This window comes from Schistocerca serialis, chromosome 4 (assembly GCF_023864345.2).
Source record: "Schistocerca serialis cubense isolate TAMUIC-IGC-003099 chromosome 4, iqSchSeri2.2, whole genome shotgun sequence".
NCBI lineage: Eukaryota > Metazoa > Arthropoda > Insecta > Orthoptera > Acrididae > Schistocerca > Schistocerca serialis.
In genome coordinates this window covers 708,219,063-708,246,011 of record NC_064641.1, presented here as the reverse complement: position 1 = coordinate 708,246,011, position 26,949 = coordinate 708,219,063, and the positions used below count along the sequence as shown (strand labels likewise).

The 26,949-nt window shown below is 41.1% G+C and overlaps 1 protein-coding gene across 2 annotated transcripts in view; it reads left to right on the top strand.

The window, feature by feature from the left end:
• LOC126473224 (tRNA N(3)-methylcytidine methyltransferase METTL2) overlaps positions 1–3,672 on the top strand; it is a 44,473-nt gene extending 40,801 nt beyond the window's left edge. For both annotated transcript variants that reach the window (XM_050100135.1, XM_050100133.1), the window contains exon 6: positions 3,452–3,672. In XM_050100135.1, coding sequence (XP_049956092.1) covers positions 3,452–3,597 — 146 coding nt within the window. In that variant the 3' untranslated portion in view covers positions 3,598–3,672. The remainder of the gene's footprint in view (positions 1–3,451) is intronic.
• The last annotated feature ends 23,277 nt before the right edge of the window (positions 3,673–26,949 follow it).

Genomic DNA, 26,949 nt, shown 5'->3' with positions numbered 1-26,949 from the left:
CATTCCATCATGACGCAGCCCTCTATTCCAACAACGCACACAGCCTTTTTACTTCTCTCCTTTTCTGCTAACCCGCTCTCCCCTGTTCTCCGTCTAACCTCCTGACTACACTTAGCTGCCCCATTTTCCATCTCGTCCCTACACGCTCCCAGCAGCACTTTACCATCCCCCACTCCTACCCTGCTATCCCTCCTCCTGTCTGCTCCAGTTTCCTCCATACCCCCACCCGGCTGCCTCTCCCAGAATGCCCTGCTGCTCGCAGTCTGGCTCCAGCTGCCAGAGACCATGGTTGTGTGTGTGTGTGTGTGTGTGTGTGTGTGTGTGTGTGTGTGTGTGTGTGTGTGTTGGCATGCGTGCGTGCGTGCGTGCGTGCGTGCACGCGTGTGAATGCATGTATGTTGTTTAATTTTGACAAAGGGCTTGTTGGGATTGTGTGATTGTCATTTTGTTGTGCCTTTCTATCACTTAGCATCTCCACTATATCGTGAGTAGTAAATTTCCTTTTCATTATATTATAAACAAGGAAAATTTGTGTTATTTCCCGAGATGCTGTAAATTGAAACAAGAATACATGGAAGTAAAATTTTTAAGGCCTCCTTCCATTATTGATGAAGTCTCTTAAGAGTTTTGTAGTTGCCTTAATAATTTTAGTCTTGGAGTAGTTAGAAGCTATTTTCAAGAAAAAGTTTGCGGGTTTCAAAATGATCTATTCATGCTCTCCAGAACAGAATCAGATGCCAAAATTTTTTAATTATGGAATAAGATTGGTACATAAAATTCATGGTCTTCACTTTTAAAATGAAATCTTTTTTGGATCAAAATACATTTGTGAAGTACATTAGATCTGCTAGCGTAGTGCAGTGTCCAGTGAGTCATTGGAAAATGAACTTCATTTCATTGCAACACAAATTGAAATGGGATTGGGGATCTTGTCAAGACCAAGTTAAATAATTCCAACCTGAGTATTTAAATATTTCACTAACATAAGTATAAGAGTTTGTAACACTCCTTCCTACTCATGGCTAGAGTCTACTGCACATGTCCTACTTCTACATTTTGAGGCTCCTCTCCCCTCAACTCTAGCATCTGGAACCTGTTGCTTGTAGACCCAGCAAAACTGTCAGACCATATCATCCTCCTGCTAGTCCTCCTGTGAACTTGTACTTCAGTCCAGCTTTTCCTGAAGAGCACACGTCCCCTCCTGTTCCTCTGTCTATGTATTCCTGCCGTGTATTTTCCAGTTCCAGGAGAGGGCCACAGTGACCTCCCCAGAATCCTCCTTGTCACATTCCCCTTGCCCCCCCACCAGTCAAACAACTCCGACAATGCAACCCGCTATTTACTTTTGCACAACAGCTTCCAGAGAAATATACCTATAACAGACTTAAATTTGAAACACTAAAGGACTATATAAAATTTATTAATGAGTTGGAATCAAAAAGCAACAATAATTTTTTTTCTTAAAGTATCTTTGTTTATTCATCAACAATAGTGGAAGCACTTGTAACACTCACTTTTTGTTATGGTGTTCTGCTCTTTCAGCAATTCTATTTTCATCTTGTCAATAGTAGTAGAACGATGTCCTTTAATGGTTCATTTCAGCCTCAATAATAGAAAGAAGTCACAGGGGTCCAGTGAATACAGTGGCTGAGGTAACATAATGTTTGTGTTTCTTGCTTTTTTAAAAAAAAAAAAAAAAAAAAAAAAGGCATTGTGGTGTGAGCAGGAGCATTATCATGAAGGAATTTCCACAAGTGGTTTTGCCTCTATTTTCTTTGGATTGCTTCATGCAAATGGCATATAACTTCCAGGTCGTATTCCTTATTGATTGTGTGACCATAAGGCAGGAACTCATGATGCACTATCCCATTGAAATTGAAGAAAGCAGTGAGAAGAACCTTCACATTTGATTAGACTTGTTGAATTTTTTTCAGTCTTGGCCCTTCAGACAGTTTCCATTGGGACAGCTGGGCCTGGGTTTTGATGTCATACCTATATATCTGTTTTGTCACCTCTTATAACTTACTTTAGAAGTTCTGGATCAGTTTAGACTTCATTCAGTAATTCCTGAGCGATGTCTAAGCAGCATTGTTTTTGATCAGAATTCAACAGTTTCAAAACAAACTTTGCTGTTACACATTTCATGCCTAAAACATGCAAAAATATTGCTTGGTATGAGCCGAAGGATGTGCAGAAATCACTGGCAACCTTTCTGATGGTGATTCAGTGATTTTCCAGAACCATTTTATTTACTACTTCCACATTGTTGTCAATAATTGTTGGGCTAGGCCATCCGGGTTGTCTTCAATGTCTTCTTGACCCATTTTGAAAAATTTATACCACACATAAATTCTTGTGTTACTCGTAGTAGATTTGCCAAAAGCCACAGTCAACATTTCGAATGTGGTGCTGCACTTTATTCCATTTTTCAACCAAAATTTAATGAAAATTCCTCAATCCATCTTTTTCATAAGTAAAAATTCGCCAAGCACTCGAAAACATGTATAACCTTTTTGATGGTCGCAATAAACTACGTATTGAGAACATCTGAAAATGCAAATATACATCAGGAACATGTGTACCAACAAGATAAAAAAAGTTTTGAAAATTGGATGCATAAAGCTTGCAAAAATAAAAAATTTCCATTACTTTTTCATCACGTCTTGTACGTATATTTCACTGTAAAAAGAATGTAATCTCTGATAATGTCTCATATTTTCTACTATTGCAAGCTCAGTAAAGCCAAACACAAGGTTATTCGATAGTGTCAGGTGTATATAAACAAATGTGTGACAGAAGTCTCACCTGACAGAAATTTAAAACAAGATTAGTTATTTGCTAAACCTAAAACAGAGAAACTACAACTTTCCTTGTATGACAATAAAGAAGTGACTGGTGCAGCTATTTACAGCAAAAGGTATTTATAAAAATATGGAATATATACAGTTTTTTTATAAGAATTGAGTTCAGTATATACACAAAAGTCAGCCCTGGAAAATGACTATCAGAAATTCAATGTACAGGCTAACCTACAATCACATCCACAAAATATATTGCAGAAGATATTAAAAGAAGACAGGAAAGAACAAAAATATGAGTACAGTCAAAACTTATGTTTTGACAAGCATTATAATCACACTTGTTCCCAACTACTATCTCGTCAAAGATGTTGAAGAAATTGTCTTGACAATCACGTAAAGTAATTTAAGGAAACTGGGGGGGGGGGCATAAAAAAAATAAAAAATAAAATCAGCATTAGTACTTAGGGATCTGTACACACCACCTGCCAAGTTTGAGTCCAATACTTAAGAACTGCACCACTTCAGACTTTGTTCCGATCTGTTGTAGTGGGCAGATAGTACTACTTTCCTGTCTCTATTTTTGTCTTGACTCTGTTATATTTGTTGCCTTTCGGATAAATTAACCATGATGTATTTCCTTTTCATTACAGATGAAGTGAGAAATATCTTCACAGCTGCTGGTTTCTTGGAAGAGCAAAATCTCATAGATAGACGGCTCCAAGTGAATCGCAGCAAAATGCTTAAAATGTATCGTGTCTGGATTCAAGCAAAGTATAGAAAACCAGTTTGCAGCTGACTGATATGATATGACATATTTTATGGACATGTTTGTATATAATACAATAAATTTAATTATTTATATATAATACAATGTTGGTGGTTTCATTTACTTATATTATACTACAGTCATCCACTTCAGCCATCTGAGTTCAACAGTTCAGTAAATCACAACTTGCAAATGCAAATAATCTTGCACAACATGTGATGAACTGATAAAATGGGCAAGTCTGGTTTCCTTAAAAATATTCAAATATTTTCCCTGAAGCTACACATGAACCGGTAGTTATTTTTAGCTTGGGTCTGTAGCCATTAATAATTTATTGAAAGAAGTCATTTTCCTACGCGAGGCTTTTTTTTTTTGTTTGTTTGAAATTAACACTTTGTTAAATTAATGATTAATCCAATTTTACCCCCTTGGGGTTTGTTGTTTACTAGGTTTACCATGAATTTGCTGGACTATTCTACAGGACTTTTAAAAATAAAATGTTTATTACTTTTGAATTGTAACTTACACTTTATTGTTCATACACTTGACTGTTGCAGTTTAACAGTGCCCCTGTCCAAAGCAAAAATATAGAAGAACATTGTTTTACTGACAGTCTTGATTTATTGGCACAGAATGGGGTAAATTATGCTGCCACAAAAGTCATTGGTCACCTACCAAACAGCATCAAAAGCCTGACAGATAGCCAACTAACATTTAAAAATAAATTAAAAGAATTTCTAGATGACAATTCCTTCTACTCATTGGCTGAATTTTTAGATATAAATTAAGGGGTAAAAAAAAAAAAAAAAAAAAAAAAAAAAAAATAGCCAACTTAAACATTAGTGTCATGCAATATTTTGTGTAATGTAATATCTTGTACAGACACCTTTTATTAACCTGACACGTTCCACATCATTACGAAGTGTCGTATTCATGATCTATGGAACAAGTATTAATCTAATCTAATCTAATGGCATCTTGTAAACTGCATACTTTAGAACAGGGGTGGGCAATCGAGCTAATGTGGGCACCCATGTGTGCCAGCATTGCTTGCCTGTGAGCACCGTCAGCCAGCAGCTCACCCTCCACCTCTCTGCTAACAACACTCATTTGTTATGACGTCTGTGGCAAGATGGCAAAGTGGACCTGTTTATCTTGTGTCATTAGTGTTGTTGGTTTCAAAGCCCCTTGGGCTTGTGATAGGACTAAATCAGTGAGAGGGAAAAGGGCTGAGGAGGAGTTAAGGTCCTCAAAACGAAAATCGGTCAAACCCCTACACATAAACCCATAGTGGAAGGAAAATTACTTTTTTATTGGAATGCATACCAGCCCAAAGTTTCTGTTTTGTAACATGTGGCTTTGATTAAACAAAAGGATGGAAGAAGTTGATATCTAGAAGGAAGTACCAGCAATATACTGTGTCCCACATCATACCAATCTGCTGGCAAAATGTGTGAAAGTAAGTGGTGTCATGGATGTTGTAAAAAAAAAAGTTAATAAACTGAGATCACACCATTCGGGACATCAGCAATTTAAATTCTGCTGGCAGAGCTGGAGTGTGATTGTAGCAGTGTGCCTTATTGTTAAGTACTCTATTTGAGTCGAGGTGTTGTTTTAGATCTTTTTTTCACGCTGCATAAAGACATAGCATTATTCGTGAACATGAAAGGAATGCTAGTAAAAGAGTTCATTGAACCCCATTGGATATTATTAGTCCTCGCATTTCTAACTGATCTGACAAAGCACCTGAATGCCTTGAGTACAACTTTGCAGGGTAAACATTAATTAATTGCTGATTTTTTTGAAACTATTCTTGGTTTTAAAAGAAAATTGCTGTTGTGGATAAAACCACTTTCAGAAATGTCATTTGCTCATTGTTTGATATTTGAACTGTTATAAATGAAATAAATCTTGAAAATCAGACATTGGGTAGACATTTTGATGAATTTGCTATGGTGCTACAGGCAATGTTAGAAAACTTTGATAGTAGATTTAGTGATGTCAATCAATTTGAACTAGATTTAGTATTTTTGCAACTCTTTTTCCAGCGAACTTTGAAAGTGCACCTCTGAAATTCAGTTGCAGCTCATTTACTTTCAGTGTAGCAGTGTGCTAAGAGAGATGTTCCATACTGCAGAAAATATTGAAATGTCTTACAAGAACGTCCCTTGAGAACAGTTCCTGCACTTGTTTTGAATAACTTCTTGAGTAAGCAGTGTAGTCAGAACCACATATTTGTGTGAAAGTGTTTTCAACAATGAAATTAACAAAATTGGAGGTAAGGAATGGTCTTAATGACATTCAGCTGACTGGAGCAGTGCGTATGATAACCTGTAATCTCACTCCAAACATTGAGATGCTACTAAAGAAACACTTAGAGACAATTGTGGAGTGATGAAAATAGATGTTCCTTTTTTTCCATAAGTAGTAGGCCAGCTCTGAACTCAATTCTTATCAGTAACATTAAATGTGTTTAGTTAATAGATGTTTAATAAAAAAAGTGTTCTTTGCTTAATGCTGTATGTCAGGGTTGTCTTTGTGCTAGAAAATAAAGTCAATGAGAATGATATTGTATTAACTTTTCCTTGAGATCCCCGTATTGCCCCGTGGACATCTCCCCTTGCCCCCTCCCCCCCCCTTCCCACAAGTTCTCCACAGTATTGAACAACAGACTTTGGAAAATTTCCTACTGCTTGTAACTGCTGTCAACTAGTGCAATGTATTACTTCGCAGGGCTGTGGCAGTCATTACTGTTCTAACTTCAAATGCAATAAGAGACATGGTCATGAGAAACCAACAATAATTTATTATGCCATGCATAAACAACATAAACATCAGTAAAACAATACAGTTTAATGACATGAACAAAACTGCTGGCCCGAGCTGAAGCACAGCAGTATAGAAAGCACTTGCCTGCCTGGGGTCACCAGGTGTGGGCTGCAGGCAATTGAAATATTGTCCATAGCAAGCAGCCTCTGTTGGGAGCCTGGAGGAGCCAAATGGTGTGATACTCAAATGTGAGGTGTGCACCACACTATTTGTGGTGGAGGTGTAGTAATGTTCAGCTTACACAACATCCATCCCTCCTTGGGGGAAGAGTAACTAGATGCTGGCTCCCCCATGACGCACTGATGCTTGACACATCCATAGTGTCTGGAATGGTTGTACTGGGCATGAATAATTCCTGGACCAAATGAACCAGCACCTAGGGGCAGAAGTGGCATGAATGCGAACACACACACCTTTCTCTCCCTCCAGAAGAGTAGACAAATGATTCTGGCACAGAGTAATAAGGCTCACCATGATGTCGGACTTGTCCCTGAGTGCTGGGAGCTGGGGAGCCGTGGCGACTGAAGGTAATGTAAGCAGCACCAGCAGGAGGGCAGCATACACCCATGTTGGTGTAGGTGGTGCCTTTGTTATCGTAGGGGGCACCTGTGGGTAGGCTGAGGAAACCCCAACACCCCTTCCCCCCCCCTTCCCACCCCTTCCCTCCCCCCCCCCCCCCCCCCCCATGAGAGAAGGCTCCACAAGGGCATCAAGAGGCCAAACCATGCTGCCCGTCATGTAGGGCAGGGCCATTAGTGAAGCAGGCAGAGACCAATTTGGGAGGGTTGGTGGGCATGGCCCAGGCAGCATACTGCCCACAGCAAGCATCGATGCTGGTGGAAGGGGTGCCAGTGCAGTGGTCCTCAGGGAGTTGTCAGTGCCCACCTGAGCTCACAGCTCATTGTATTGGTGTGCCACAAGGCATTCATTGGTACACACCATGAACACACAGTGCTTGGCTGCCTGTGGGTGGTTCCTGGAATTCTATGTGTGTGTTGTCTGAACGCTTATGCTCAGACCTTATTTACAGGTGCAAACCGCGATGACATCAGTGCCATTGCAGGACACGTGTCTGGCAGCAGGAGATGAAGCAGCATTCATGGCTGCTGGCCATGCAGGAGTTCAGCTGGGCTCTTGTCTGGAAGGGAGCCATTCTGTAAGAACTGAGAAAGAACGATAGGACCTCCTCCACCAGAAGTTCCATGTAATTTGCACAAGACGTTCTGCCTCATCATTGGATTGTGCTTGAAAGAGAGGTGCCATGACATGGCAAATGCCATTGCATGATCAAAAATCCTCCAACAATTGAGCTAAAAATTGAGGATCATTGTCCAAAACTGCTGTGCGAGGTAGCCCTTCAATAGAGAAAAATGGCTGACAGTGCTTTTACTGTTGCATATGCTGTGGTAAACAAGACAACACACATCATAAGGAAACTTGTAAAAGGCAGCTACAACCAACAATCAAAAAGTGTGTAGAAAGGTTCAGCAAAGTCGAAATGGATTCTTTCCCCAAGGTAGTGTGGGTGCTGGTCAAGGGGGAGGGGGGGGGGGGGTGAAAAGTTTGTGGCAGCCGTGAGCAGGCACTCCACCTCGTGATCAATAGGAGGCTAGAATACTTGCCAATGTGCCAGTTGTGTAGTGGCATAGGCGCTGCAATAACCTCATTGTAACAGTTTGAGAATCTCCCTAGGCACACAATAGTTTGCTAAGAGACATCTGCATGACGATGGTCCAGACTGGCCCACCCCATACTGGGATGCATCTGTGCCAAGACTAAATATTTAACACACTGGGAGGTGACAAGGCAAGTTGTGAAGCAAAATTGTTTTTAAGCTGTATAAATGCATAACGCACACCAATGGCCACTTGAAAGGGATGTTTTACGAAGCTATTGGAGCAGAGTGTGAGCCAGAGTGGCTGCACCTGGAAGAAACCTATTTTACGAAGGAATGCCTGCAATTCCAGCAAATTGGCTAGACAAGGTAAAGCCGTAATAGTGACGACATCCTGTTCCAGGGGTCAAATACCCTCCCGGGAAAGTTCATAACGGAGATACACAATAGAGGGTCAAAAAATTGTGACTTACTAAGATTACATTTAAGGCCGGCAGATTGCAAGACAATAGAGAGAGAATAGGAGTTACATAAGTGTTCTTTTTTCGTAGCATCCACAACTACAATATTGCCAAGATAGGTGATGCAGCAAGGAACTTCTGCCGTCAGTGGCTCCAAAGAGTGTTTGAAAATAGCTGAGGCAATAGCCACCGTCAATATTGAACATTGATGTTGATAGAGACCAAAAGGCACATTCATGATAAGCAATTGTTTTGACTTATGTAATGAAACCTGCCGGTTGGTCTCAGCTAAGTTGATTTTGGAAATGAACTTGCCCCTGACCAATTTTGCAAGTAATTCATCAGTTCAAGGCAGAGGGTGTGTGTCAATAACAGACTGTGCATGGATGATAATTTTAAAGCCTCCACAAAGACTAATAAAATAAAATTAGTACTAGACAAGGCTACATCAGGAGGTATGAAACATGGAGAGTGGTACACAGACCAATTAAAAGAAGAGACAATTATCAATGTAACTACAGAATACATAAGTAATTTAAGCAATATCAATAAGATAAACAGAAATAAAATGCAGGAAAATGGCAGCTACAATCCAGTTCTTATTGACCACATCTTTCATAGGAAACAAAAACGGAAAATTATACCCCTCCTCCACGCCCCACCTGCTTCCCCATTCACTGTCTGCAAGGAATTGTGTACACTACCATTTCTAGGTCAGGTATCACAGGTAGCCAAAGCACTGAAATTCTGCAAGTATAGGCTTTCCTGCTATGTCAGGAACACAACAGCCCAGTGTGTTTTTTAATAGCAAAGACAAGATCCAGTTATTAGCCAACAGTGGGGTATACAAAATCACCTGTTCTGATTGTGACAAATTTTGCATTGTTCAGTCAGGCAGAGACATATCAACTCGGCTGGCTGAACATGAACGCAGCTGGAGGTTGCAGAATTCAGACTCTGCATTTGCTGAGCATGTACTGAGTGAGGGTCACAACTACCAGCCAGTGTCCCATGTACTTCACTTAGCAAAAAAAGGCCATAAACTCAACCTGCTGGAAGCCCTGGAAATTAACAAACATCTTGCTCAAGTCCAGATCTTATCCTAAATGACCAGACACATCTCAACACTTCCCCTCTCCTCAACTTCATATAATCATCTCTGTTGTTCATTACTTCCTCACACACTCTCTTCCCACATATTCCCATTTTCCTGTATTTATTAAGTTGTTTGTTTTGTTGAAGTTGTCTTTGTATTCCATATAGACTGTAGTGTAAACAGTTAAGGTTTTCTTTTAACTTGTACTTGTATTACTGTCCATGTTTAACACCCCTTGTAGTTGTCTCATCAAATACTGTTCATATTTTACTTTGCTCTTTTAATTAATGAAAACTGTTACACAGCCACTGATTTGATTATAATGTTAATGTTAAAATGCAATACCACCACACTCTCAAACTGTAGGTTCCCTCAAACACTTCCATTTTCCTGAATTTTATTTGTTTATCTTATTGATATTGCTTAAATTCCTTATCTATTCTGTAGTTACATTGATAATTGTCTCTTCTTTTAATTGGCCTGTGTACCACTCTCCATGTTTCATACCTCCTGATGTAGCCTTGTCTAGTACTAATTTTATTTTAATTAGTTTTGTCTATTAATACAAAATGTTATGTGGACATACTATTCCTATTTTGTGCTAAAGGTTTTCCTGTCTAGTCTATTGTTATTTATGCACTCTTCAATTTTTACTTTTTCATTGCAAAGATGTTACTTACTGTATGTTTCTACTTCAGTCTAGATGTGTTACTTCTCTTCCAATGTTGTTTGCAAACATTTTAACTTCTTTGGTGATAATACTCAGTAAATGGGCTTGTAAGCCGAAAACTGGTTAACAATAAAAGTAATATTGTAGGACAAAAGCAAACTGGTGCTTTTCATTTATTATAATGTTGTTCTACCAAGAACTGACGGAAGATTCTGTTAACATCAGAATTATCTTGTTCACATAAGAGCGCAGGTAGTGCTGCACCCAGAAAAAAAGTGACCAAGCTGAAGGTTTAAGCGTGATGCAAGCCGTGAAGCTGTTTGCATATCCTAAACCCTCAGAAAACAAATCCCTAAATTCAGAGTACAATGAATCTAGATCTTTATAAGGAATCTGATACAAGATGTACAGTGTCAGTAATAGAAAATTAAAACATAATGAAAGTGCCAAACCTAAACAAATTGTTAACAAGCAAATTTGTGATAGGGCTAACTACAGTCCTATAGTGGCAGTGGCAGTAAACCAACAAAGAATGGGAATCTGTTTATTGTAGCTTACCAGATGGTGTTTAATGAGAGCCAGTGGTGGGTAGCCCAACCATTCATACATTTGAGAGCTGAGGAGTGAAACAGCCACTCTGATGCCCACTTGCTGTGGCAATGGCTTATTCAGCACAGACACTTCAATAAAGAGCTTATACTGACCTGCAGATAATGATGAAATAAAATGAATGTCAATATCCATTTGTTCTGAGGAAGGCTGAGAATGACAAACCGATGCAGTGTGACTTTTCTTGTGGCATTTGGGGCATGACACCGACTGCCTGGGACAAGCAGCTCTCATGTTGCACCCTTCTTGTTGTTATTGCTAGTGGGGTTGTCCATTGTGGCTAGGTTTCCTGGTTTGAATGGCATCCACTTCCTCTTCACTTGACGAGCCTGTTGCTATGAAATGGAGTGGTTGACTATCATTGATAGTGACATCCCCCATGCTTCGATCTGATGACTTGCAGTGTAGGAGACTTCAGAGAACTGAGAAATGTTTAAAACTTCTTCTAAGAAAAGATCTCCACACTGAAAGGCTCTCTGGTGAACTTCCTTACCCGGTGCAAAGCAGATGATCACATCCCTAACCATGGAGCCTGCATAGGATTCCTTGGAGATTTTAGTAATAAAATGACACTTACAGCTCAAACATTGCAGTCCCAATGCCTGAGCCTTATAAGACTAATGTGGCTGTTTGTGACAGTGGTAAAATTCTACGTGAGTGGCAATGACAAGAGTGCACTTGTATGGGATTGTTTCCCTACTGAATTTACTGAAACTAAATACATTGTAGCAGAGAGTTGCATGCTAGGTGCTATATAAAGAACAGTTCTATACATGGCAAGAAAATGACACATATAGTAAAAATTGAATTGTTACACCAAAGGAATATGTATTAATCTCACAGATAAATTTTCTTGGAAGAGATCACTTGGTAAATTCTATGGTGCTAAATAATTAAAGGAACGCGTGGCAATCTTCTCTAACTGGGAGTATCAGCGGCAACCTCAAGAATGAAGTACATCTTCATATTTTTGTGGTGCAATGATTCTTCTGTAAAGTTTTGGGCATGCAGCTGCATAAATTTCACTTCTTCTTCTGATATTTTGGCTGTATACCATCCAGCCATCTTCAGAGTGAGCCAGGTCATGCCTGAAATTTTATGGAACGATCAAGAATGAAGTTCGCTTGCAGTACCGACATGGGCACAAAACATAAGCTGGTTAGAATGACTGTGCCACGAACTTTGTCACTCACTGGTCCCTGTAGTGGATGTGAAGACAGGACAGTGTGGGTGAACCTTGAAATTTGATGACAAGTGTTCTCAGCCTGAAGTGTCTCACTACATGGCATGTCTGTTGAGGTGCGAGTGAGGGACCAAAGCAATGCTGACACCGTGAGAAGAAGAGCCAGATTGAGTGAGGCTAGGATGGAGGGTGGCTGCCTTAGTAAATCGGGTAGGGAAACAGTTCTAACACTGGTGACCTGATGATAAAATCTGGCATGTAGTTGGGCACCTCAGCCCATTAGGTAAACATTCCAACTCCAGTGCATGTGCACAACCTACCACCAACTTCGTTAAAGTGCTACAGGCACTAGTGCGCTTTGCATCACTTCCCTACACTTATGTTCCATGTGTTCATTCCCTTCATAATCTGGCAACCATGGCTGCCACCAGTGCCTTGCCACACATGGGTGGTGCTCCATGGCCTCACAACATCATCACTGATCTGGCTGCACACCCCACTGAGCTGGAACACTGTAACACCAAGCTGTGCGTGCAACTCGACCACCAACGGACCAAATTCCAGTGCTAGACTCCATAGCAGTGGCCACACTGATCTCTGCATCTGCTGCTGCCACTGTACCTACCAGCCCCAACGAGTCAGTGTTCTACATCTGACTGCTGCTGTCACTCTGTCCACTCCGGCCACAGCCCACTTACCATCCTTCTATTTCCAAGACCCATAGTTGTGGTTTTCCTCTGCCAATGCATCACCTAGGATGCCGCCAATTTTGCTATGGTGATCAATGAGCTTGAGCCAACATACGTGATGGAGGTCCATAACGTCATCTCATCACACCCAGCCACAGACCGCTATGAGACACTCCAGCACTACCTCATGATACAAATTCATCTTACCAGAGATACAGCATGTCCAGGTTCTTCTTTCCCTCGAGCAGTATGAGGACCGGCAACCCTCGCAATTCCTGTGCCACCTCTGAAGCCTGATGGAGTCACACATGGTGTCCAGTGGTTTCCTATACAACATCTGGTCTGCCTGCCTCCCAGTCCTGATACAGGAAGCTGTGTTGTTGCATGCTGACCTCTCCCGCACCAACGCTACTAGCCTTACTGACAGGGTGCTTGAGACATTGGCCTCCCTGCCTGCCACTGTTGCTACTGTGCACCAACCACAACCCTACCCGGCACAATCAGCTCAAGATCATGCTACTCTCCCCACAATGGGTTCACTCCCACCATTCAGTGCACCACTAATGTTGTCACCAGCTGACATGCTCGCCCAAATCAGTGCCAACATGGCAACGCTGCAGGCAACCATGACCTGCCTCGATTCCGACTGCCATGCTCTGCGCAGCACCAGCCACCGGCGTAATGACAGCACCTCTTGAAACACAGTCGGCCTCTCCTGGTACCAAGAGCATTTTGGCCTGGATGCTGAGAGCTGCAATGAACCCTGCCCTTGGCACCTAAATGCAAATAGCCACTAGGACTAGGCATGCTTCTCAGTCTCCTAGAGCCTGTTCATCCATGACACTCAATCCGCCACATTTTTCCGGTATGACACCAGCCCCAAGTTGTACATCTTGCCACAGCAGCGAATAAGTCTACCTTCACCACCTATGGCATACATCATTGTATCCTCAATGTCGGCCTGTAGCAGTATCTCCCCTGGACCATAACCATTGCCAGTGTCACTGACCCCATTGTTGGAGTGTACTTCATGTGGCACTACCACCTGCTTCCTGAGCCAGTGCCTCATTGACAGCAATGTGGGGACATCAGTGACGGGCATCACTCATTTCACTGTTTTCGTTGATGTGAAGCAGGTATTCTGGCTCATACACTGGCCTCCTGGCACAATTTTCTGCAACTAAACATCTGTCAAAAGCATCTTGGCAGGTCCACCATTCAACTGACCACTACATCGACCCCCCCCTCCCGCCCCCTCCCCCCGGCCACCTGTCTTCTGTTGGCCAGCTTGCCACTGGCATGCTGCATTCTTCAAAGAGCCCATGGGCATCCGCCATTCACCTTGCCAAGAAGAAGCATGGGTCCTGGTGCCCATGCAGCAATTACCCTCCACTATCTCTGACTAGTTCCCAGTGCCACTCCTACACAGCTACAACACCCTGGTTGGGGCTACAATTTTCAGCAAATCTGATTGCGCCAAGACTTTCACCCAGATTCTGGTTACACCCAAGAACACCCAGAAGACCATCATCATCATGCCATTTGTCTCTACAAGAGTGCCTTCATGATCTAATGTACCTGTAACACTGCCCAACCAGCAGTATCTGGTGTGATGTATCTACTGGCTCACCATGCCCATTCCTGTCCTCTGCCTTCTGCATTTGACCGGTTGCAAAATCTGGCAGACCCTGGGTGTGCACATCTGCCACTATGGTAATGTACCATGTCATATGAGTTTAATGAGCTGCTTGCAGTCTTTGAAGAGTCCGTGGGCATCCATCACCCACCTTGCCAATAAGAAACATGGGCCCTGCTGTCCAACAGCAATTACCAGAAGCTAAACACCCTCACCATCCCTGACTGGTATCTGATACAACTCCTATGCAGCTACAACAAAAAATGCAGGACCTGACCCCACACATGCATCACATGTCAGCATCCTATAGTCAGCCACCATGTGCACACCCCTGTTGCTGCCATCCCAGATGTCAGGCATCACTTTGGTCACATTCACATGGACATTGGGAGCCCTCTACCTCCCTCTGATGGCTGCCGCTACGTCCTCACCATGATGGAGAGATTCACCCACTGGCCTGAGGCATGCCAACATCTGACACCACCACTGCCATCGAAGTCACCTCTTTCATCTGCATGAGGATTGCCCATTTCAGCTGATTGCACCACATCATGCTGGTTTATGGGTGCCAATTTACATCAACCCTTGTCCAGTTATTGTTGGATTTCTGCGGCAACTATCTGCATCTGATGTCGAGTTACCACTCTGTTGCCAGCAGCATGGTGGAATGGCTCCATTGTACACTGAAGGCCATTCTCACCTGCCGCAACAGCAGTTGGGCCACTGCCCTACCACTAGTACTTCTTGGTCTCCGTGTCGCTCACAAGATCGACCTTCAGATGTCAGCCACTGATGTTTATGGCCAGCCACTTGCTGTGGTGGGTGACTTCCTAGAACCTGTAAGACAGCACAGACAACATCCTGCCTGAATTCATCACCGGCTTGCAGGGCTGCATGACCCCTCTGTGGCCCACTACTCCTGCAGCGCCATGGCAAATGCAGGACTGTCATTCACGGTAACCTTGCCTCATGCGTCCATGTTACACTGCACATCAGTGCCCACCAGCCCTTCCTTCACCTGCACTACTCTGGCCCTCACTAGGTCCTGAATCAGGACTCCGACACATTTACTCTGGATCTCCACAGCACCCCTACCAGTGTTTTATCAGATCACCTGAAGCCCACCTGATCCAACATCACCCAGCCCACCTACCATGTTTGTAATCACCATGCTGGTGCATGTCTCACAGTTTAACTGTCCTTGGAGGATATCACTTGGAAAATTCTATGGTGCTAAGTAAAGGAGCGTATGGCAATCATTCCTCACACAAATTATCAACAGCAGTATCAAAAAGAGAGTTTGCGTGGCGTCACCCACATGGACACAAGATGCATGCCGGTTGGAGTGCTTATGGCATGAAATTTGTTATTCACCAGGCTCCATAGATGGTGCGGATGGGGGAATTCAAAATCGACAGCTAGTGTTCTCAACCTCGAGTGTCTTGCTATGTGGCATGTCCATCAAGATGTGAGTTTGGGTCTGGAACAATGCTGACACCATGAGAAGAAGAAGCAGACTGAGTGAGACTAGGCTGGTGGAAACCTCACCAGAACCTGAGCTACCTTCTGTGAACCAGTAGTCAATGACTATTGTGTCCAGGTATTGGGGTGCATGGCAAAATCGACAGCATGTGACAGAAGTCAGTTTGTATAGAAAAACTCAGTGCCTGACTGCTGGTCAGAGCATGTACATAGCAATACAAAGAGCATTTTTCTGCCAGGTGCCAGTGGCTATCAGCTGCAGGCGATTGAGGCACCATCCATGATCACAGGCCTCTGGTGGGAGCCTGGAGCAGCCGAACAGCCTGATACATAAACGTGTGGCATGCACCAAAGTAATGGTGGTGAAGTTGTAGTAATCTCTGGGTTACTACAATTGCAGTATTACACAGTATTTTATTTGTTTCTTTGCCACTATATTGTGCTTGTATCAAACTGCAGACAGTCAGCCACCTTTTTGTTGTTTGTTGGTGCAATCTAAACTTGTGCAGCAGCCCTAATTCTTTCATTGATTGAAACAGGAATGGTACATTCACACTCACAGGGAAGTTGAACATGATGTATGAGCTGGTAACACAGGGAAAACTATCAGAAATAAAATTTCACTCACTGATGAGCATAGGAAAACAACAGGACTGTTTTATCACTTAATGACTTACATATAAAGTTTTACGTCATGAAATGCAGCATAGCAGCATCCACACTAGCCTAAGTTAATTTGCTTTCCTTCACAACAGGATTGTTATAAGGTAATTGTTATTACTTTTTCATTTGATGACAGTTTTGTGTATAACACAAGATTGGTCTTTAAAGCTATACTTCCCCAAACACTTATGCTGGCTCGTGATGTGTACTCCACCATTGTAAAGGAATTTGATTCCTTAGACCACTCCCTGTTAACAGAAGTGTTAAGAAATTTTATAAAAGGGGGTGGGGACAAGGCTGTGCAAAAGTTATAAAAATCTAATACCTTAAGACAAACAAAAAACAATCTCAGAAAACTAATACAAGCTGAACATAACTAACTGGGACAAATTATTTCAAATATGTGATTCCAATGCCCAAACAATTTATAAAACATTCCACAACTGCTTAATACACACACTATGTGGTTAAAAGTATCCAGACACCTGGCTGAAAATGACTTACAAGTTGGTGGTGCCCTCCATCAGTAATGCTGGAATCCAGTATGGTGTTGGCCCACCCTTAGCCTTGATGACAGCTCCCACTCTTGCAGGCATATGTTCAATCAGGTGCTGGAAGGTTTCCAGGGGAATGGCAGCCCATTCTTCATGGAGTGCTGCCCTGAGGTGAGGTATTGATATTGGTCGGTGAGGCCTGGCATGAAGTCAGTGTTCCAAAACACCCCAAAGGTGTTCTCTAGGATTCAGGCCAGGACTCTGTGCAGGCCAGTCCATTACAGGGATGATATTGTCATGTAACCACTCCGCCACAGGCCGTGCATTATAAAGAGGTGCTCGATTGTATTGAAAGATGTAATCGCCATACCTGAATTGATCTTCAACAGTGGGAAGCAAGAGGGTGCTTAAAACATAAATGTAGGCCTGTGCTGTGATAGTTCCATGCAAACAACAAGGGGTGCAGGCCCCTCCTTGAAAAAGATGAGCATACCATAACACCCATGCCTCCGAATTTTGCTGTTGGCACTACACGTGCTGGCAGATGACGTTCACCGGGCATTCACCACACCCACACCCTGCCATCAGATTGCCACATTTTGTACCATGATTTGTCGCTCCACACAACGTTTTTCCACTGTTCAATTGTCCAATTTTCACCCTCCTTACACCAAACAAGCCATCGTTTGGCATTTATCGGCACTTTGTTTGGCTTATGAGCTGCTACTCAACCATTCGGGCCAAGTTTTTTTACCTCCCACCTAACTGTCACAGTACTTGCAGTGTATCCTGAGGCAGTTTGGAATTCCTGTGTGATGGTCTGGATAGATGTCTGCCTATTACACATTACAACCCTCTTCAACTGTCGGCGGTCTCTGTCAGTCAACAGACGAGGTCAGCCTGCACGCTTTTGTGCTGTACGTGTCCCTTCACATTTCCACTTCACTATCACATCAGAAACAGGGGACCTAGGGATACTTAGGATTGTGGAAATCTCACATAAAGACATATGACACAAGTGACAACCAATCACCTGACCACATTCGAAGTCTGTGAGTTCCGCAGAATGCCCCATTCTGCTCTCTCACGATGTCTAAAGACTACTGAGGTCACTGATATGGAGTACCTGGCAGTACGTGGCCACAAAATGCACCTAATATGAAAATGTATGTTTTTGGGGGTGTCCAGATACTTTTGATCACATAGTGTATGTTAAACATTCATCTTGTTCCAAAGAAATATTATAAAACAAACAATGGTAAATTGTGGTACACCAAAGAGTTGGAGAATTTAAAAATAAGTTACTGCTCTTAAAGTACTTTGGCAAAGTAAATAATTCTATCAAAATTAAGAACCTCAAAATAAGCATTAAGGAACTGTATAAGAAAGAGCTACAATTGGCTAAACAAAGATACAACACTAATCTCAAAAAAAATAATAAAAACTGGTGTAAAACAGCCTGGTCAGTAATTAACATTGTTAACAGTGAAATCAGAAATTTTGGTAAGGCTGTCCCAATACCAGCTGATACATTCAACAAATATTCTGTAAGCTATGCTGTTGAAATCAGAAAGTTGATCAATAAACCCAATATAACATATGTAGGTTATCTTAAGAGCACAAACCTAAATCATAATCAGGCCAGGCTTTCATTGAAACACTTCAAAGAGGCATGCCACAACGAAGTTCTTAAAATTGTCAAAGAAATAAAAAATTCATATGTTACATATATTTTTAATATGTCAAAACAATCTACTGAAAGAAATTATACATTACATTCGAGCACCATTAACATAGTCTATAAACTTGTGTCTTGTAGAAGGGGTTTTTCCTGATCCTCTCTAACCAAGTTGACTACAGTCTTTAAGAAGGATAGCAAACCTGATCCAGCAAACTACATTTCAGTATCACTAATTCGACAAAGTCTTTGAGGGCATAATGTGGCAGTAGGTGTATGAGTACCCAGAACTAAATGATATGTTAAGTACATCACAGTTTGGTTACAGAAAAGAAAAGTCAACTATACATGCGATAGAACTCTTAGTGAGAGACAGTTTAGCAGCATTCAAGAACCACACTCACATACAGGTAACCTTATGTGATCTGGGCAAGGCCTTTGACTGTGTTGACCATTCTGCTTTGCTCTCTAAACTGCAGTACTATGGAATATGTGACAAAAATTTAAAACTCATCAAATAAAATCTTAATAAAAGGAAGCAAGTAGTAAGTTCAGGAATCATCTGTCAAACAGACTTGGGGTTCGACATGGAGTGCCACAGGGTTCTAAATTAGCACCACCTCTATTCCTGGTACATATAAATGACTTGCCGGGAAACATAGACATAAAGATGTATACGTATGCAGCTGATACAAGTTTTCTATCCATAAACTACATATTTGATAACATAGTTAGTAGTATGAATTTGCCAAAAGAAAATGTAATATCATGGTTTAATGCAAATGGCCTATAATTAAATGAGAAAAAGTGGTTCAGTCTACCAAAGATAGTAAAAATGGAAAAACAAAATGCAAAGTTTTTAGTTATCGTACTCAAAAATAAATTAACATTGAACATGGAATTCTCATGTTGAACACATTGTGGTTAAGCTGTCAAAGCCATATATCTGCAAAGAGACTGATGTGCTGTGCGACATTTGAATATGTAAGGACAGTGTACTTTGCCTTTTTTCAGTTTGTTTTAAGATATGGGTTAATACTCTGGCGAAACAGAAAAAAAGTGAAATCTGTTGATCTAGAAGAAAGCAGTCAGAGTAATGGCAAAAGTAGATAACAGAACACATTGTAAACCATTGTATATTAAATACAGAATATTAACAGTTATAAACCTATATATTCTTGATAGCGTTAACTATATACTTGCTGAACTAGCAAATTTAGGTGTAACAAATTAATTCTCTGCTCTTTCCACAAAATAGATTAGCAAAAATTAACAATAGTCATAAGTACGTGGCAATTAAAATATACAACAAATTGTTTATACATGCCTCAAGCATCCAATTAAAGTATTTAACGAAAAGTTACAAAACTTCTTGTTAACTAACCCATTCTATTCATTAGAAGAAGTTTTAGAAACGCCCAGTATCAACTTAAATCTGTGAAAATGTATTTTATAAAACTAATAGGTTAAGTGAACTGATGAAGTTTACTATATGTAACAATGCAGCTGTTAGTCCAGTTAATAACACAATTGTGAGTAGTGAGGTGAAGCTCTGCCCCTTTGAAGAGCCACCTTTTGAATTCAAACAAGTAAGTGAAAAAGAAATAGGCAAGATGATAAATAACCTAAAGAATAAGTTCTCATCTGGATGGGATGGTTTGAGTAGTATCGTGATTAAAATATGTAATAAGGAATTAGTTAAAATAATCACCCACCTGGTAAACTGCAGTATCAGAGAACATACATTTCCAAATATATTGAAATGGAGCACAGTTAAACCAGTGCATAAAAAAGGATCCAAGGAAGAGGTTTCAAATTTCAGGCCCATATTATTAATACCTGTCTTCAGCAAAGTATTTGAAGTTGTGCTGTTGACACAACTAATTGACTATTTCTTGAAAAATAAGTTCATAACAGAGGCACAACATGGATTCCGAAAAGATCATAGTACTATCACAGCAATTACGGAATTTCTTCACAAAACGTATGGTGCCCTTTATCAAGGAATGCAAACAGCTGGCATATTTCTAGACCTTACTAAAGCCTTTGACTCGGTAAACCATGAGTTACTTTTAAGTAAACTTGAGTCATACAATGTAAATGCTGCATCCACGCAATTTCTGGCTACATATTTATTTAAATACAAGCAGTATACAAAGCTGACTTACAAAATCAATAATCAGATCATTAATTTCCAGTCCAAATATGAGACAGTCACACAAGGTGTACCCCAGGGCTCAATTTTGGGCCCTTTCCTTTTCCTAGTGTACACAAATGATATAGAGCAACCTTTCAACTCCCAATTGGTAAACTATGCAGACAATACCTCACTATTATTCCTTGGTAAACAAAATGATGAGTTAACGTTGGTAGCAACTGAGGGACTACGTCAAATAACTACTTATTTCCAAGATCAAGGTTTGAAGTCAATGTCAGTAAATCTCAGTTATTGCCATTTAAACTTACAAACTCAGACCAAACCTCTATCAGTAACATAGGTGGAATTGAAGTAGTGGACACAGAAGGCTGCAGATTTCTAGGTATTCACCTAGATGAAAATCTAAGATGGGTAAACCATATCAAATTTTTATGCAATAAAATCAGCAGTTCATTACATCTAATCAGCCAGTTATTAAAAGTAGTCGCTCATCAGACATTAAAAACAATTTATTATGGAACCATTTTTGCACAGATTAATTACGGGATAGAGATAGGGTTTTGTGCTGCCAACATCCATATGAACAGAATATTAACCCTACAAAAAAGAGCAATCAGAATTATCCATGGATTAGGGTACAGAGATTCATGCAGGGAAATCTTTGTTCATCATAAATTCCTCACAGTCTACTCACTGTATCTTTACAAATTAATTATATTTTTTGTGACACATCAAAACAAAGCAACAAAGTGCTCTGATATGCATGCCTATAATACAAGAAATGAAGACTGTTACTACAGACAAAGAACAAAATTAAAAACAACAGACCATAGTGCATGCATTAGTGGTCAAATATGGTACAACAAATTACCGAGCTCTATAACGTGCCACAAAGGGAACTTATATATATAGGTGAAGAGGGAAACATGCCTTGGTGCATGGCCGGCACATGTTGGCACAGTGTTACACTGTCCGGGTTATCTGGATACTTCCCACTAACACCAACCTGTCAAAACTCTGGAGATGGGAACTTGCCCTTCAGTATATCCTCTCTTCTTGTTATCCGCCAGGCCTCAACCTCCGCTAATTTCAAGTTGCCGCCGCTCATACCTCACCTGTCTTTCAACAACATCTTTGCCTCTTTGCTTCCCCCTCGACTGACATCTCTGCCCAAACTCTTTGCCTTTACAAATGTCTGCTTGTGTCTGTGTATGTGTGGATGGATATGTGTGTGTGTGTGTGTGTGTGTGTGTGTGTGTGTGTGTGTGTGTGTGTGCGAGTGTATGCCTGTCCTTTTTTCCCCCCTAAGGTAAGTCTTTCCGCTTCCGGGATTGGGATGACTCCTTACCCTCTCCCTTAAAACCCACATCGTTTCGTCTTTCCCTCTCCTTCCTTCTTTCCTGATGAAGCAACCGTTGGTTGCGAAAGCTAGAATTTTGTGTGTATGTTTGTGTTTGTTTGTGTGTCTATCGACCTGCCAGCACTTTCGTTTGGTAAGTCACATCATCTTTGTTATATATATATCAAAGATGATGTGACTTACCCAACGAAAGTGCTGGCAGGTCGATAGACACACAAACAAACACAAACATATACACAAAATTCTAGCTTTCGCAACAAATGGTTGCTTCATCAGGAAAGAGGGAAGGAGAGGGAAAGACGAAAGGATGTGGGTTTTAAGGGAGAGGGTAAGGAGTCATCCCAATCCCGGGAGCAGAAAGACTTACCTTAGGGGAAAAAAAGGACGGGTATACACTCGCACACACACACATATCCATCCACACACATACAGACACAAACAGACATATTCAAAGACACAGAGTTTGGGCAGAGATGTCAGTCGAGGTGGAAGTGCAGAGGCAAAGATGTTGTTGAATGACAGGTGAGGTATGAGTGGCGGCAACTTGAAATTAGCGGAGATTGAGGCCTGGTGGGTAACGGGAAGAGAGGATATATTGAACAGCAAGTTCCCATCTCCGGAGTTCGTATAGGTTGGTGTTAGTGGGAAGTATCCAGATAACCCGGACGGTGTAACACTGTGCCAAGATGTGCTGGCCGTGCACCAAGGCATGTTTAGCCACAGGGTGATCTTCATTACCAACAAACACTGTCTGCCTGTGTCCATTCATGCGAATGGACAGTTTGTTGCTGGTCATTCCCACATAGAATGCGTCACAGTGTAGGCAGGTCAGCTGGTAAATCACGTGGGTGCTTTCACACGTGGCTCTGCCTTTGATCGTGTACACCTTCCGGGCTACAGGACTGGAGTAGGTGGTGGTGGGAGGGTGCATGGGACAGGTTTTTCACCGGGGGCAGTTACAAGGGTAGGAGCCAGAGGGTAGGGAAGGTGGTTTGGGGATTTCATGGGGATGAACTAACAGGTTATGAAGATTAGGTGGACGGCGGAAAGACACTCTTGGTGGAGTGGGGAGGATTTCATGAAGGATGGATCTCATTTCAGGGCAGGATTTGAGGAAGTCGTATCCCTGCTGGAGAGCCACATTCAGAGTCTGGTCCAGTCCCGGAAAGTATCCTGTCACTAGTGGGGCACTTTTGTGGTTCTTCTGTGGGAGGTTCTGGGTTTGAGGGGATGAGAAGGGGCTCTGGTTATTTGCTTCTGCACCAGGTCGGGAGGGTAGTTGCGAGATGCGAAAGCTGTTGTCAGGTTGTTGATGTAATGGTTTAGGGATTCCGGACTGGAGCAGATTCGTTTGCCACGAATATATATATATATATATATATATAAAATAGAGGGAAACATTCCACGTGGGAAAAATATGTCTAAAAAGAAAGATGATGAAACTTACCAAACAAAAGCGCTGGCAGGTCGATAGACACACAAACAAACACAAACATACACACAAAATTTTGTGTGTATGTTTGTATTTGTTTGTGTGTCTATCGACCTGCCAGCGCTTTTGTTTGGTAAGTTTCATCATCTTTCTTTTTATATATATATATATATATATATATATATATATATATAAAAATCTGTGTGTGTGTGTGTGTGTGTGTGCGTAAAATCTGAATATTTGTAATAGGTACGATGTAACACCCAATATTGTGCCTTACTAGGTACAATGGTACATTTGTATCATGCATATGTAATCACATATGTATATATGACTGTACTAAACTTGTAAAAAAATGCTATGACGTTTGCAAAAGACACCAGTTGGTGTCTCCATGCAAAGAAATACAATAAATAAAAAATAAAAAAATGCTGAATCACTAACAAAGAATTTGAATCTGAAATATCCACATGTTATGTTGCATTGTAAGTATTTATCACATTGGTTTACTGTAAGAATTGCAACAATGCCAGAAATATTTCTAACTTGACTACAAATTCAAGTTTCAGGCATCTGTTGTGTACTATTTGGTAGTCATTGATTCTACTCATGAATAAGACAGTGCATACGGAGTGCATCATGCACCAAAACAATACACATCCCAACAGTGCCTGTGTTATAACGTCAAGTTGAACACATATATTTCAAAATGACACAATACATGTAAGTCACAGAGCAAGTAGACAAAGTAAGACATGTGTACACTGTAACAGTCAAATCAGCACTGAGTCCAAGTCTGGCGGCCGCTGGCTGGCTGGCCGGCTGCTGCATGGCTGGCAGACAGCGCCGCATGTAGAGGACGCGCGTAACTGCACAGCGGCACTTTGAAAGATCGGCGAGTCATAACACCTGCATGTTGTCTCATGGACAGGTCTGCCTTACAATGCATATACTGAACATATACTTTATTTCTGGAACATAATGATCAACATTAAAGCTCAGGAGATTTCATCTAAAATTACTCCACTACTTACATATAGTGCTTTAGATTAATTAATAATGTGTATAATGTACACTGTACATCCAATAAATTTGTTAAACAAACATATAAACAGCAATACAGTATGGATCAGTCATATGACTGTCAAACACCCTAACTGTACAATGTATATAATTTCATGTACAACCACCATTTGGTAGGAATTTGCTTGAACAAAGAAAATCTGTATGAATCTACTTGGAGAGAAAACATTTTACATCAGCTGTGTGAATGGGAATTATATTTTCAGTCCTTCTGGACATGGCAGTACTTTCTCTGTTGAGCTGATGTCATGGGCTCAGACCAGTTTCCCTGGGATTCCACAATGTTATAAGTGTTGCTTTGTTTACTGTATCAATCAAATGAGTATCATTCGTGGTAAGGATTTCAGTCCAAAGGCACATATTCATAAATGACTGCTCCATCATTTTCAGTTGTTTCAAAATTTTGTCTACAGCCTGTTACACACAGGAGAGCTTTACAAGAGTGAAGGAATATTGAATGAGTAATATAGTTGCTAAACAGTTTCTGTTCGTTTTAATAATGCTCTTCATAGCTACATGCTAAGTGAACTCCAACTGAAGAATGTTTCAAACAGTAAATGATGTTCCTGGGCCTTATACAGTATGGAGTAAATAAAATTGGCCTTGATGATTGGATAAAATTGGATATGAATGTACGCATATAACCACACCCCATGACATGCACACCACATGTACACCCACCACAAGATCAACACTGGTTCAGAGTGTAGTGCAGGCTGTGTCAGTGTGAGTGAAGCAGTGCAAAGGGCATTATGGTGTTCATCGTGGAAAGTTACATGACAACAAAATCATGAAAATGGTGTGTCCAGTTGTTTGCTGAGAAGTTTAATGGTGTCAAAGTTCCAGTAAAAAGTGCCATGGAATGCTTAGTCTGGAAATGGTGTCAGATAGGATCTGTTTTGAATAAGTCAAAAAACATTCCAACACATGACTGTACACTAGAAAATGGGGCTGCAGTCACCAGAAAATGCTTCAGAGTCTTGCCAAATCAAAGTGATGCCTATTGTAAGAGACCAGCATATCACATCGATCATGTGTGCGAATACTCCCCCTGGACCTGCACATGCATCCGTACCGAGTGTCTGTTGTTCATACATTAAAACTAGCAGATGGTTATCAGTGCCTGCAGTTTTGTGGGTGGCTGTTCACTGAGGTAACAGTGAATGGCTTGGACATGGATTTGTTCTTTATGTCTGATAAAGCCTGGTTTCACCTGAGTGGTCATGTCAGCTCACAGAATCACATGTTCTGGGCAGTGGACAAGTCGCATAACTTCCACGAAACACCATTGTATGATCAGAAAGTTGAGGTTTAGTGTGCAGTGTCTGCTCACCATATATTGGTCCCATCTTCTTTCATCAGGTGCTTACTTCTGCACATTACGTTGCCAACATTTTGAAACCATTTGTGGCAGCATTAACAGAGGAGGAAAAAACCTACACTTACTTCCAACAGCATGTAGCAACTGCCCAAACAGCCTGCTGAACCTTGGAGCCCATTTATACAATCTTCACACCTGATAGAGGTGTTAGCAAAATTCAGTCTGATCGTGGATCTAGCTGGCCATCCGGGTCATCTGATCTGTCAATGTGTGATTAGTTTGTGTGGGGAGCCCTCAAGTCTATGGTGTATCACAACAACCCTCATATCTTTCAAGAACTGCAGCAGAACATTTTGGATAACATTGCAGCAGTCCAGTTTTGATCCACCTTCAGCAACTTGCTGACCAGGGCCAAAAAGTGCCAAGAGATGAATGGTGGCTACTTAAAGCATCTGCTGTAGTCAGGTTAGTATTGTACTTCCTTTCCTCTTCTATGTTTCTTTTTACCCCGGAACTGTGTTCTCTGGGCCACCTTTATTTGCTCCACCCTGTATTTATGATTTTGTTTAAAATCTGGGACACGGCTTTAACTTTTCACAAAAACCTACATAACATGTATTCTGTTAAGAGTAAATTGATTTCATCCCTGATGTCAGCTGAATCTACTCTTAGTAAATGATTTGGTGCATTTGAAAACCTCCAAGTTGTAAACAGACACCCTCCTCTAGCATTACATTTCCTCAACAGTAGTTGATACTAGAAAAATATTTTCAAATTTTGAATAGGATATGATTTTGTGCATGATGTGTTATATTTCAAACTAAAACATATAAAAAGAACTACTTTATTTTCTTTGTTACAATTAATATGTACTAGTTCAGAACGTACAGTAAAAATTATATTTTTTAGAAACATTTGAAATT